This window comes from Anas acuta, chromosome 1 (genome assembly GCF_963932015.1).
Source record: "Anas acuta chromosome 1, bAnaAcu1.1, whole genome shotgun sequence".
In the NCBI taxonomy this organism is placed as follows: domain Eukaryota; kingdom Metazoa; phylum Chordata; class Aves; order Anseriformes; family Anatidae; genus Anas; species Anas acuta.
This window is the reverse complement of record NC_088979.1, coordinates 201,605,288-201,619,282: the sequence shown is the minus strand read 5'-3', so window position 1 is coordinate 201,619,282 and position 13,995 is coordinate 201,605,288. Positions and strand designations below refer to the sequence as shown.

Genomic DNA, 13,995 nt, shown 5'->3' with positions numbered 1-13,995 from the left:
TAGGCAAGAGTAGGGAGCCAACTGAGGAGCGTGCCTGCTGCTTCCCTGTCCTCATCTCCTGCACCTAATTCCTATTCCTGGAGGGAGCGGAATATGTTGCTGGTTGAAGCACACACCACAAAACGGATGGGCAACTTCATGTAGAGCCTTCTTGTCCAAGGCCTCAAACAATAGAGGATAATTATTCGATTTGCAAAGTTTTCAGGCTTCCAGGAACACACGAAGTAATACCCACACTACCTCAAAGGAACTACCTCAAAGGAAGAGCTCGATCCTGGCTTTTCCCTACTTAAGGGTCAGCACATACCCTCCGCCATGGCTCTGGCAACAGTGGCCTGAGGACCGTGAGAGAAGAAAACATCAGTGACACACGCTGATCACCCAAAGCTTGGCAACTCATCCAGACAATCATGACTAAGTCCCTGCCTCACTGCTTTAGGGCTCGGAGCTTTAGAAGAACAATGCTGGCACCCCTCGAAGAAGCTGTCACTGCATACACGCTGACCGTGAAATGTGTTGATTCCACGGGGTGAGAGAACAAAACAGATGTTGACATCATCATCAAAGAAAAGAAAAAAAAAGTAAGAAAACCCATAGCTTCCTATTTGCAGCAGCTAGTCAAAAGTGACGGAGACGCCCCCATCGGGAAGCAGCAGCACAGAAAACCATCAGCAGCTTCTTGTCAGCTGGGCTTTTTGGAACTGGACACGAGTAAGGAGCAGGGTAATGACCACGATGTCACATTACGATTAAAGCTGCTATTGACAGCTTCTATTGTGACTGTTAGTGCTGCTTTTAAATCCTCCACGAAGTCATTTGTGATGTTGGTGCAAACGTTTATGAGCCAGATAGCGGGGTAAAGAACCTTGGGGCCATGCTAACGGCTCTGATACAGTCAGCAGCATCACATCTACCACCAGTCTTTACCCCCTTTTTGGCTTTTTCGTTCTGGAAGCAGAGAGATGCTGCTCCAGCACTCAGTCGTATTTAAAAGGGAAGGATGTCTTCTCTGTAACGCACCACATGACTTGCATGAATTGTTCCAGAAGATCTAGGCATTAAAAAAACAGCACCAAACTGATTTCTCATTGTGAGAGTGCGCTTCCCGCCCACAGAACAGGCGTCTGCTGTGCTCAATTAAAGACAGCTTTTACAAATAATGTTTAGAGCCCTTTAAACTTGCTATCCATCAAAGTGACAAATGGCATAAATCATCTCATCTCAGTCCAGCAGCGTCAGCTCCCCTCCGTTTCAGGATTTTCAAGAAAAAGCCAATGAGAGGTAAACATCAGATGTGCAAAGATCTGCAATAGGTTAAGACTCTGAAGTGGGATCTCTACAAACAACCTCACCCCTATTGCATAAAAGCTGCATATATAAACCAGAAGCCTCTAGAGTTGCATACGCAGCTCTGTAGAAGGACTAGCATGGTAAAAGAATGATTATTTAAAAGGCAACAAGAGGGAGAAACTGGATCTTTAATATTTATTTCCCTTCCACGACAAATTATTTTAATAACTTCATCCCCTTTTGACTCCACGTTCCTTCGAGTTTTCCTTGCAACGTCTACCTAGCAGGTTTTTGTTTGTTTCTTTTGCAGAACCTACAGGCACAAGGCTCAGAGTCCAAGCCAGCCGTGAGGTTTGAGTTTTAACTACGCTTGTTTGTTGTTTCAATAGCAGATATTCAAGGAATGAAAAGGTCACATAATTCCAGTACGAGAAGTTTCACCAGATTCCGAGACGACAAATCCTCACGCAAACAGGCACCTAAAATGCAGGGCCTACCTTGCTGTACCAGTTGAGGCACGGCTGGACCACATCTGGATCATCAATGCCATTAAGTTCAACATACCAGATACTAAAATTGAAGCTAGGTCCCCAGGATAAGAGTGGAACTGGAGGAGAAAGGAAAAGGAGAAAAAGGAGGCATCAACATCAAACAAGCATTGCATTCGTCTTATCAGGCTATACACAGTGCTATTTCAACAGAATGCTTTTGAAGGTTAAATAAGATTCAGTACTTATGATTTTACATAAGTTTAGGTTTAGGAAAGCTTAGGAAAAAAATCACCACGCATCACAGTAAAGCTGTCATTTAAAGCAACCTGTACTAAGCAACATTAACGCAGCAGATCATGGCAAAGCAGCAGCTCGCTTTAAGCAAAAGAGCAAAAATCCTATCATTTAAAACAGCTCGGGGAGGCAACAAGCTTTGACATGGATGGGAATCACGAGCATACCAGAGACAGTATTTGCTCCTCGCAGTACATTTATTTTCACATTTGTCAGCAACAATTATTTTCCCTAATGGTGAAGACAAGAAGCTTTGGGTATTTTAAATTCTACAAAATTAGGAACGTCTGCAAGTTGTGGAGGAGGGAAGGAGGGAAAACTGTCAGTCTCCAATTTAAAAACTGTATCTAATTTTTATTTTTTTTTTTTAATCTCAAACGTGAGCAGCTTTTTGGCTAATCCTGTTTCATCTGGCTATCGGAACAAACATTTAAAACACTAAGTGACCTGTGAAACACACCGCAGCCTCTCACTTAAGGCCTCTCTGTGGTAACATCCACGGTCTTGCATCGATCTATCGATTAGCCTGCAGATTAAGAGTTTGTTCTGTTTCTCAGAGCACTGCCAGCCCCCGCACTGCTTTTACGTGAGCGCTCGCTCCTGAAAACTGCAGTGAAATCAAGTGGCTTCTCTCAAACACTTCTGTTTCCTCTCTATTTGACCGTAACTGATAAACAGGAAAAGATAGCTCTGGAGATGAATGAGTAGTAACCAGCAGCAGCGTGGAGTCCACTGCTTCCTCCCTTCCACAGAAGCTGTTCTTCCCACGGAGAAGCTGCTTGTTACCCCTCAAACTGCCACGAAATGCCATTGAGACTGCTGACTTGTTCAACTAGGGGCTTTCTGACCCGCCCCCGGAGGAAATCGAAGCCAAAATTTGTCTTAAAGTTGTTCCTGTTAAAGGTTCAGAAGTATTTATGCTTCCTCAAGCTACACCCCTTATTTGCCACAATGCATGTGGGCACAAAGCATATGCTCAAACGCACAATACCCTAAAATTTTAAAGGGTGTTTCTACAAACCTCTTGCTAAAGACTTGTGACAACTTCTAGGAACAGTCATCAGGAGAACAGATTTTCAGAAAAGATCCAAACAGACTCTGCATATGCAGTTCTTAACAGGTTTTAAAATCAGTACGTAGGTACTTCGTATGTTAACATCTCTCAAATCACCCCAAATAATTCCTTTCTATTTGATCCTTCAGCCTTTCGGGTGAGATGCTCTCAGAGCAGCCCCTAAGAGATTCATCTCAGTGGAGACAAGTGAACTGGTAAAGAAAGCCAAGCCTGTCTTCCATGGGACAAAGGTATTTTATCTAGATACCATAAAACCTTACTACTTTTAACTCCAAGTGCATCAGCTTAAAGTTGTTACCAGCGAGATATGGGAACTGATGCAGTAACTGATGCATGTTCTGTATGAAAAAACGCTACACTCCTTGCACAAAGACACAAAAAGGCATCAGCAGCAACCACATGAGTCTTTTCTCATGTTCCTTAGTAGGACAGCAAACTGCCAAACCCTAGAGCTCATGGGCAACCCAGGGCATCCCACCTATTAGGATGACAGACCAAGAAAATACCGCGAGTACGGGCAACCCCTTTAATTTGTCCTCAAACCGGAATGCACAGCCCAAACTGAAGTTAAATCTGGTGCTCATTCAGCCATAAGGAATCCCAATCTGTTCACCAGCTCCTTGCACTCAAACACTGAACCAAACCACAGACCACCTCAAATGGGCTGAAGCCATCGATTTCCTGACGGTGAACCTGAGGCCAATCTCGTGGTGTTGACATTACTAGGTGGGGAAAAAAAAAGCAAAAAAAAAAAGCATTACCACTTTACCACCTCTTTCCAGGAAAAAAAAAATAAATAAAATAAAGCAGAGGTGTCCACCTCGATTTCCTTCCAGCAGAGCCTCTGGTATAAATTCAGAGAAATTATGCCAACTTCTACCAGCTTGAGTAATCAACAATTCATCAGAAACAGGGATTTTTACATCATGATTTCTGTGGTACAGAGGTAAAAGTAGCCTAAGATGCCGGAGGAAGCCCTCCTAAGGGCAACCCATTTCTCAGCTCACGTCTCCCCATGGCTGCTTTTTTATTTGTCCCCCTCAAAAAAAAAAAAAAATATATATATATATAGTGGAAACTCTACCCTACAATACAGTTGTAGTGGCCAAATCTTATTCTTCACATTCTTTACCATATTGCTTTTTTCCCTCCACAGAAACACACTCTTAAGGGAGAAAGATGCTCCCATTAAAAGTGTTGAATCTGAAACCTACCACTCCAGTATTTCTCTAGTTTTTAATCAAAAAGCGACCTCAGCTTGTTGTTTTTTTTGCTGCATCTGTCCTGAAATGCAAACGACTGTTCAGCCCACTGTGTTACCACACAGTGAGAGGTGCCCAGCAGAGAGGAAAAATAATAAAAAAAAATCAATAGCCCTTTAACAGAAACAAAAGGTATTTAGGTCACTTAAACAGGTTTTGTTTGTTTGGTTTTTTACCCACACAAGACTGATTTTAGGGGATATTTCTCAATAATTGTAAGCTATGCCTGGGCAAGGATTACAACCCCGTGTAATACAGAAAACAAGAGAGGCACTGAACAGTCCATTTCAAATACACCTCTCAAGATAATTTCTGTATCCCTCATCTGCCAGTGGTAGTCACACAAACAGGGCGTGTTTGGAAAAATGCAGGTACGGATGTAGTCGATCCAACTAATATTGGAAACATCCATAAAGGAGCACTGCTCTCTTTTAATACAAAAAAGCTCAAAAACCTCGAAGCAGAATTAGTAATTCCCATGCTAGTAACAAACTGGCATGGGAACTGCACTCAGAACTTCTTCGAGCTCCTTCATGGCAATCAGTCTTCAGAACACCTTCTGCTTTCAATGGCACGATATAAAAATCTCTGCTTGGAGGGACCACTAAAGCAAACAGCCAGAAACGAAGCTCACTGCATTATGAAATTGTTCTTCACTGTTTTGTCCAGATAAACATCTTTTACCCTCCCAAGCTCTTTAACGAGGTGCTACGTGAAACACAAAATTACTTGTCAAGTAGGTCAGGAGCCTGTACAACTGGGCATTTCAGTGCTGAGGAACTGAGGTTGAACTAATTAAACTGCAAGAAGTGCAAGCCTCGTCTTGACAAAAGTTGAGAGAAGCAACTTACTTCTTCTGCTTCCTACCAGCCAAACGTCACGTGGGCAATGGAAGTTTTAGGAAGTTTTTCCCCTGCTTTTCACAGATCTACCCATCATATTCCTCCTGTTTCCCCCAAAAAATATATTATCCTCCCTGTTGTGCTGTTAAAAGCAGCGTACAGATCTGTTTATCTGCAGAATTATAAAGAAAATGCCTTTTGCAAGCGGCTGCCGAACTAAACAATGCCTCCTCCAAACACGCAAGCTTCGCTGATAACAGTAACTTGTGTGGTGTCAGCCTCTCCGAGTCCAAAAGGGCAGATTTTGGCCTCGTGTTTACTGGCAGCATTACAAGGAACACAGCACGGTATTTCAAATTTTGAGTTACTTTGGCTAGCAGCTTGGAAATTTTAACAAACTGAAAACATCTTCACGCTGCGAATCTGAAAAATAACAATTTCATAACATCATTTTACAGTTGTTTCACAGTAGAAAAGCACTCGCAACTTTATAAACAAAACGATGCTAGGAACCAACTAGAAATTAACAGGGTTTGGTCAAAAAAGCATTTCAATTTTTCTCCTAGCACAAGAATTTCCTTCGCAGAAAATAGCTTCAAGAAATTAGAGGTCGTAAATAGAGCTAAAATGGAAAACTCAAAACATAACCAGTGAAAAAAGGACAAATATATACGTATTTGTCACACAAGAATATTTAATTTTACATTCCTTAAGTAAGGAACCCATCCCAATGAAACGAGCCATGTAACCTAATACCCACTCACGTCATGTCAGAGAAAAAAATGCTGGTAGTAGAATTAATCAACATTTCACTTTCCTAACAAGTTCCAACTTCATGCTACGCTTCCTAACATCTGAACATATCTGCAACATATTCTGCAGGAATATAACTTAAAACATACAGAGCAGTAGCTAGGAATCTTTCCATTCAACCCTTTAGCCCTCCAGTAACCATTTGTTGCTTGTTAGCCATTAAGAAAAAAATATCATGCCCCCAGAAAGCTTCAGAATACCTTCAAAATCGATTTAACTTCCATGACCTCAGCCTTAAACCATTCCTTTGCTCCACTTCAGCATTCCTCAAGCTAAGTGCTACAGATGCTTCCAAAAGTAGCAAAAAAAAAAAAGGAAAACAACCAACAACTCACTTCTCCACTTGCCTAAACATGGGAAACACGATGGTTTATGACATACAATTACTTGATTCCTAAACAAACTTTCACGTAGAGCCCCTACACAGCCACTGTCATCCACACCTTGGCAAAGGAATTACCCAATTCTTCAAAACACTCCTAAATTCCTCTAAGTCAACGAGATCTCATTTCATTTTTCAGCAACCATCTCCTTGCTCTTAAAAAAACAAAAAGAATTAAAGAGCATAAAAACAGTAATTCTTTCATTGTCTCAGCAGGTAGGAAGGGGAAGATAAATCTACTCAGCCATGTAGAGATGAAAGGCTCTAAACTATTGGATTAAAACCAACCAGCATCAATAACGGCAAGTGTAAGACACTTTTTCTCTCTAGCCCATGCAAAGCAAGAAAAGAGCAGCCACCCCAGCTCCCATCACAAGTCATAGTAATTAGTACCCCTTCTAGCATGCCCCACCAGAGAAACTACACTGGTGGACATAACGGAGCATAATTCTTCTTTGCTCCTGGACAGCATCTTTAGCCACAAGTGAGACTTCGTGATTAGAGCAGCAACAAGGCAAAAGGAAAGGCTTCTGCTATTGCTTTATGTTGCAAGTGTGTTTGGAGGGAAAAATAGAGGACACTTCTTCAAACTCCAAGGTTACCAATGCTGGAACTTTTACTAGTATTTAACTTAATTATTGTCTTTTTTTAAAGTTCAATATAGCAAGTTATAGTAGGACAGCAAGCAGCTTCTCCAGTAATTAGTTGGCTCAACAACTGCGTTTCTGAAAAGTACAGTATTTTGCTTTCGGTCCCTAGGATTTCTATTATTTCTTAGTAACAGGACTTCACTGTGTTCCAATCTAACCAACCTAAGAGATCATGAAATGGAACAGCTATTTTGGATACTTTGCCTGAGTACAATGAAGTCACAAGTGCCAAGACTGGCACAAGTATCAGAAAAGATTATTTTCTACTCAGAATGCCGAAAAAATGCATTTACCTATCTTAATGAATCGACAGGGGAACATCTGTTCATCAATTTTATGCTTCAAGGTGAATGTTTCTTTGTTATAATCATTCTTTAAGCCACTGTGGGAAAAAATAAATAAGGTTACTAAATCTTACCTTGTATTTTAGGACTAGCTAATAAATGCAATCTAGGTCATGCCTGAAATGCGACGCTTGTTTCATATTGCTATAAATCATCAGTACCCATGCTGGACCAATGCCTGGACTGCTATCCACCATCTTATCTCCCTGGGAGGCAGCACTGGCTAGTGGTTTCAGGGGGAACTGACATCAGACCAGTGCTGCTGGTCTGTGCTAGCATCCCTGCGACTTCAGCAAACCATCTGAATCACGCTTTCCTGGGTAGGTTGGAGGCAGACTAATCGCACTGCCAAAGCGTTTTGTGATCCATTTATGAGCAACACTTTATAAAATACCAAGTATTTGCTATAACTTATCAAAAATCCTAAGTCCATTTCTACTGAAGATGCAGCTACAGGTCCCAAAACAAGGATTTTTGTTGAATTTGTGATATTAGGTATCGATAGTTACTGTGCTACTAAAATCTCTTCCCCCAAAATTCGAGCAGCAGTAAAGTCAAGCTGCAAGATTGGTCTACCTGAAGAGAGGGAAGGGATGGGGAAGGTTGTGACTAGTCTCTGTATGGCTTTGAAGGATACCTACAATGAGAACATCCCATGTTTCCCCCTAGCTGTTATAATTGAGTAAAGATCATGAACCCCAGTACATTCCCCAGAGGTGGAGCTTCCTTCTGTAGGCCTCCAAAACTAGTTCTTGCTCCTCATTGCTCTTGTATTCCTAGATAGTTAAGCATCACTTCCCTTTCTAAAACAGAAAACCCCTTAAAAGGCCTGTGAAAATTTCTGTTAGCAACTACTCAGAAGCTCACGATCAGCCTCGAATATCCAAAAGGCTCTTTCATTATTCTCTACCAGTACAACTACTGGATGAAACTTTAAAAAAAAAAAAAAGGAAAACAAAGGTTTTCTATTTTCTTATCCTATTTATTTACCCATTTGAAGCCAGGCAGAGCAGCTGATCAGCCAGAGCTTTACAGCTGCAAGGAGATTCTCAACATAGGCAGGTTACTTGTGCTTTTAAGAGCTTCTTGAAGTTACCCACACCTGGGGAATCATTTCTACTGTGCCTCAGGCACAAGGAAGAAAGGAATCGCAAACACAGCAGTGTTGAACCGTGCTCTCATCTCTTTCAGACCTCCAGGAGTTCACTCTCCACAAATCCTCTGTGGTTAGGGCAGGATAAGGAAGGCTTCCTGGAGCGAGCACAGAGATTTGTTGCTCACTGACCTGACCACAAACACAGGGGCAGCTAATTGTAGGATCACAACAACAGCTCTGTTACACTGTCTGCTCGGGAGTGAAGGGGAAGAGCTTTTTGGTCCAGCCTTTCTGCTTCCCACAGCTGACGAAATCACATCTTACCTCGATAAGAGATCTGTCATGTTTTCCTCATTCATCCCACCAAAGACTTTAAACTTCTTTAAGTTGCAGACATGCGTTTTCTCGTACTTGCCAAACGTGATGCTCTGGACTATGGCAGGTCTTTCAAGTTTCAGAATCAAATACTGTGGAAGAGAGAACAGTGAATTTCAATATTAAAGCCAAGGCTGCACAACATACCAAGGGAGAAGCAACAGAGCCTTCAAATATTCAGTTATAAAGCCAAAAAAAATGAAAATTAAGACGATTCCTCCTCCCCCTCCCCCAATTATCATATTTTCTCCCTAGTTCTTGGAACTAACCAAAGGCTTTTTAGGAATATTAGTTTTTTAAAAACCTATCCAGGAAAAAGACTGGGTTGAAGGGCCTATTCCTAGCATTGCTATTCAAGGCTTACATACATTCCTTCAAGTTGGACGCAAGACTTCCTGAAATCTGGCAAATAGGATCGAGCTAAGGAGGACGATGATTCAAACGCCCACTCCAGCCTGAAAGGAAACCTAAACTGAATGCACAATTAGATAAATACAGCATGTTCCACATGCTAAGAGAACATCAAATTACTTTTCCTCTCTAGAAGAGACTATTTAACCACTGAACACAGACTACGTTTGATTTGTGGCTAACGCAGGGGCCAACTGCTTAATAACCATCCCAAATAAAACCCAACCACTTCGCTGACAATAAAGGGCTTTACACATATAATGATGAAAATGTTCTCACTTTGAACATTTTCTCCCCTGTGCACAGATGTCCCCCCACAGCACACAAACTGAAGTCAAATAATTTATTTTCAGGCCCCAGCCACCAGCTTCCCCAGCGCTGCTGGAGGAAAAGATCTATTCCTCTTGAAAATCACTCACAGAGAAACGTTTGCACCATCCATCAGGGACCATCGAGCACAATGTTTATTTAACCTTCCCCTACAAAGCAGGTCTTGAGGGAGGCCTGGAGACACCCTGCTTTGCAGGATACACTAAAATTCATACCTAAAAAACAAGGTGGTTAATTGTCTTTGCTAATTTCTCAGGAATAAGCAGCACACAGCAGAGAAATGAGACGGAAAGCAGAATCCCAATTACTCATCGCCCTGGATTTTGTTACAAAACTTTAGGATCAAGGCTACGTTCCCAACAGACAGCTACGGCGCTGTGGAACACCTCCCACTGCAGGCACTCCTGGTGGCCCCTGCCTCCGAAAAGGGGCACTGCCAAAGCAGCCAAGATGCAGTATTTTGGGTCTTTCATCAGCATTTAGCAGTTATCTGCATGCTTCTGTAGGTCCTCGGGAGATACAAAAATCATTGCACCACTCTGCTTGTGCTGAGCAGCTCCATCGGTGGGGCAAGCTTACCCTCCAAGTGCATCTTTGGGGTGAGCAATGGAAGAAGCTTTCCCTGCTATTTATTTCTTGGTCCTTCTGCCACAGCCCTATAAAGTAAGCAATTCTGAACCCAAGGAGCAGTACTGATAATGTTTGAGAGCATCAGGATAAATGTGGGATCTCAAGGATTGAGATTGGGCCTCACTACGTTCACCAAGAGCTTAGCTTAGGAGGAATACTCCCCCAAACAGCATTTACCCCAAATAATGCAGACAAGACAGGTACTTAGTTAGAATAAGGAGGAATTGCTGCCAAGGATTTTTCAGCAATTCTTTTTTTTTTTCCAGATTAAAGAAAATAAGCCAGTATCAGCAGCGTTAGGATGCAATGGAAGAATGTTTTGGTGCCCTTCCAGATATTTTCAAGTATTTCGATGACCACTTTTTAGTGTTGTGCCACCCATCCAAGTGTCAGAACCCAATGTCTGTTAAACTAGCAGTAAGCCACGCTTCCATCTCAAAGTAATTACCAAACTTCTTAAAGAAAAGAACAGTTCTATGTAAAAAAAAGCTGCTGAACCAGAAAAAAGGAAGGGATGAGCAAGAGGATGGTCCTGGAAGAGGGCAACAGCAGATCCATGGCACAGCCTACGGCCAAAATTCCTGTGCAGAACAGCCAGTACGCCCTGATGTCTATGAACTCCTCCTCCACCACCGTAGCCTCCCTGCAGCTTTCTCCTGGCGATGAAGTGACGCCAGCACCACCAGCAGCAGCGACTGCAGTGCTTTAATCTTGCTGGAGTCACAGCCCTCACGCCTGGGTCACACAGACAGACTTTCTCAGCCACCCTGCAGAAGCTTGGCACGCTCTTCATCCTGCGTTACTCAATTCTTACCCTAAATCAAGGGAGAGAACTCCAGGGCTGCAGTTAAATCCTCTACCTTGGCATGCAGGTCTGAAACAGAGCAGGGCACGGCAATTATTCCCCACAGCCAGCAATTAGTTCCCGAGCCTACGGACAGAGGGGGGGAAATTCTGCAGCCATCCCCGGGCTCCCACGCAGCCCAGTGCTGCTGAGTCACGCGGGCATTAGGCACAGAAGCTCAAGACAACCTCTTTGTGAATTTATCTCACTGACAGGGAAGCAAAAGAGAGGTTTGCTTCAAAGCCTGCGGCCTGACACCTGAAACAATCTGTGTGTTTTGTATTTTAATAGATCTGGGGGTGTACGCACCTGTATGCTTACACAACATACATAAAAATACATCCACATGCGCACGGTTTAATGTATGTATCTATACACACACGCCACTCTGGCTCCGGGCTACACGTCTCACAGATGCCCAAAAATGCGAAGTGCTGCCTCGAGTGCTGCAAACAGCTGGCTGCAGGGATGTTTTGGACTCTTACCAGGATTTCAGACGCGACAGACTATTCTCTCCAGCTTTGAGATGCGACAGAAGAGCACGTAAGTTCAAATTATTTATTAAGCCTGGGGAGAACAAGTTATATATATTTGTCTGAAACCTCACAGACTTAACCTCGTAACCTCCGAGTTATATAACACTTTCCAGTCCTGCTGCTCTAAGCAACGTCAGTGCATTTAACACCCGAGCATTCAGGAAGCAGTCCAGCAATCCAAATTGGAAGCTCAAGTGTTTGTTCATTAGAGGCACGGCGCACTGACATTAATTGGAGCAACTGCACAAAAAAAAAAACTCAGCCTAATTGTCGAGCCTCAAATTACCGCCCTTGCAAACAAGATCCTACAAAGCATCAGAAGAGCAAGACTTCTGCTCGGTGATTAAACACATTTGCAAGCGGAGATGCACAAAGAGCAGAGCACGGCGAGTCACGTACGGCCCTTCAGCACCTCGGCAGCCACTTACAGGCCCCCAGAAAAGCAAATCCAGCCCCGTGGCACCGGGAGCTGCAACCCCTTCCAAGCTTCCCCGAAGCTCTGGTCTGTGCTACCATTTGATGACAACCATATGCATCGCTTCTGCATCACACAACCGAGTGTAAATTTTATTAATGGATTTTAAATTAGTTCCTGATATGATCTACACAGCAGGATGGAAATCGAGAGGGGGAAACTGCTCTTCTCAGATACAAATCCAGCGCTGTTACAGCATGTGTAGGATGTTAGCGGCTCTCCCCGAACAATTGGTTTCAGTTTTCCATCTCCGAATCAAATAAGCTCGACCGGATTCCAAAGCGTACTGTGCAAGCTGCCTGGGCAATTAGACACGCATCACATTATAGTAACTTATTTCTCTTTAGCGTTTTCTGCTCATCAACCTTTGCAATGCAGCGCTGCAAACTTGTTTTGTGTGTGTGTTTTTTTTTTAAATTAGGGAGCAATGACATTTGTGAAAATAAAAGCAGAAAATAACCCAGCCCCTCGGCAGGGGCTGTCAGCAGCCACTAGGCAAACCTACCCAATGTTTTTGCAATTAAGCTTCTGTCTTTTAAAACAAAAATTCCACCCTTTTGTTCCGCACGTTATTAATCAAGCCACTATGGGTAATTAGAGGTTCTCCTGCACGCAGCCTCCCAGTTAGACCACGGCTGCAGCCGTTGGGACGCGCACGGATGGCAGGGCCGTGCTCTTCGGCATTACCAGCGCTGCTGCTTCACACTTCCCATGCAAGAACTCCTTCAAAAATAGAACTACCAGCCCTCTTCTGCCCGAATAGGTTACTACATAACAGGTTTGTTATTGAATATGTAATTTCTGGGTCATTCTATTTCAAGGCTGAAGATAGATATCTAGTTTAATAAACAGAAAAACAGCTGTCATGCTTCCTTCCACTGGCACTCATTCATAACTCGTGGCTTTCATGACCTCAGGAATGATTTAACTCTACCATACCCACAAGCTAGGCAGACCCTTTACTAAATATAGCCACGGGGCAGTACTTCAAATATCCAGACTTCCACTTTCATTTTCTTTTCCCTTTTCAGAAAGTTTTAGCATGGGCTTCACCACGCTTGCTGTAAAGCACAGATCTTCCCTGAGCCATGGGACAAACTCAGAGCTTTACAGACTCATGTTTAGCAAGAGGAATGCTCCCAAAGCAAGGTGCCTAGAGATGTTACGGCTTCAGTTAACAAGGAAAAGGGATCACTTAATATCAGGCAGTGCTTTTTACCTCTCAGGCAACACAGAACATCACCTGGGCAGGGAGTTAGTAAACCCTCACATTCCGGTGAGGCACACGGAGGAGACAGACACCAGCGATTGGGGCTGCAGCATATTAAAATATCTCACAGCGTGTGCCAGCGAGCATGGATGGCATTAGTCCTCATGCTGAGTCCTCGCCTTAGCTTCAGCTAATAAAGTTTTGAGACAAGGCAAGCTTTATGGCGCTGAGTTTTTGTGCACTTCCCGTCCCAGACGATTATGGCCGCCCACGCGCTGTAACAAGTGCGTCACTGTAAAAGCGACCGGTTTTGAAACGGAGCGGTGCCAACACAAAAGCCATAAAACACTTCACAGCTTCATTTCCCATAGGATGCTCCCTGTTTATCTTGGGGATTAAAAAATAACGTGCATGTGTACTTATTAGTGCTGGAATCTGAAATACCCATTTGCTAGCGTAAAGCGATTAATCTCACCCCAGCCTCTCTGCCCACCACGACTATAATTCAGTCAATTATTATTGCAGCTGATGCTTCCCAAGGCTGAGATTCTGCCTTCAGAGCTTCTGTGAAAACAAGGAAGCAGAAAGCTTGCATAGAAGTTTTACCTGCATTACAGTGCAGCAATCTTTCACTGCTCACAGATT

The 13,995-nt window shown here is 43.2% G+C and overlaps 1 protein-coding gene across 4 annotated transcripts in view; it reads right to left on the bottom strand.

Annotated features, from left to right (window-relative positions):
* MKLN1 (muskelin 1) overlaps positions 1–13,995 on the bottom strand; it is a 94,304-nt gene that overhangs the window by 64,521 nt on the left and 15,788 nt on the right. For 2 of the 4 annotated variants that reach the window (XM_068670103.1, XM_068670102.1), the window contains exons 1-2: positions 8,864–8,995; positions 1,788–1,897 (exon numbers count right to left, since the gene is read on the bottom strand). Coding sequence is in view for 2 of the 4 variants with exons in the window: in XM_068670100.1 (XP_068526201.1) it covers positions 1,788–1,897; positions 7,393–7,481; positions 8,864–9,006 (342 nt within the window). In the remaining 2 variants the exon portion in view is untranslated. Of the gene's footprint in view, positions 1–1,787; positions 1,898–7,392; positions 7,482–8,863; positions 9,007–13,995 lie in introns of those variants that run through there. The other 2 variants (XM_068670100.1, XM_068670101.1) reach the window with 2 other exon arrangements.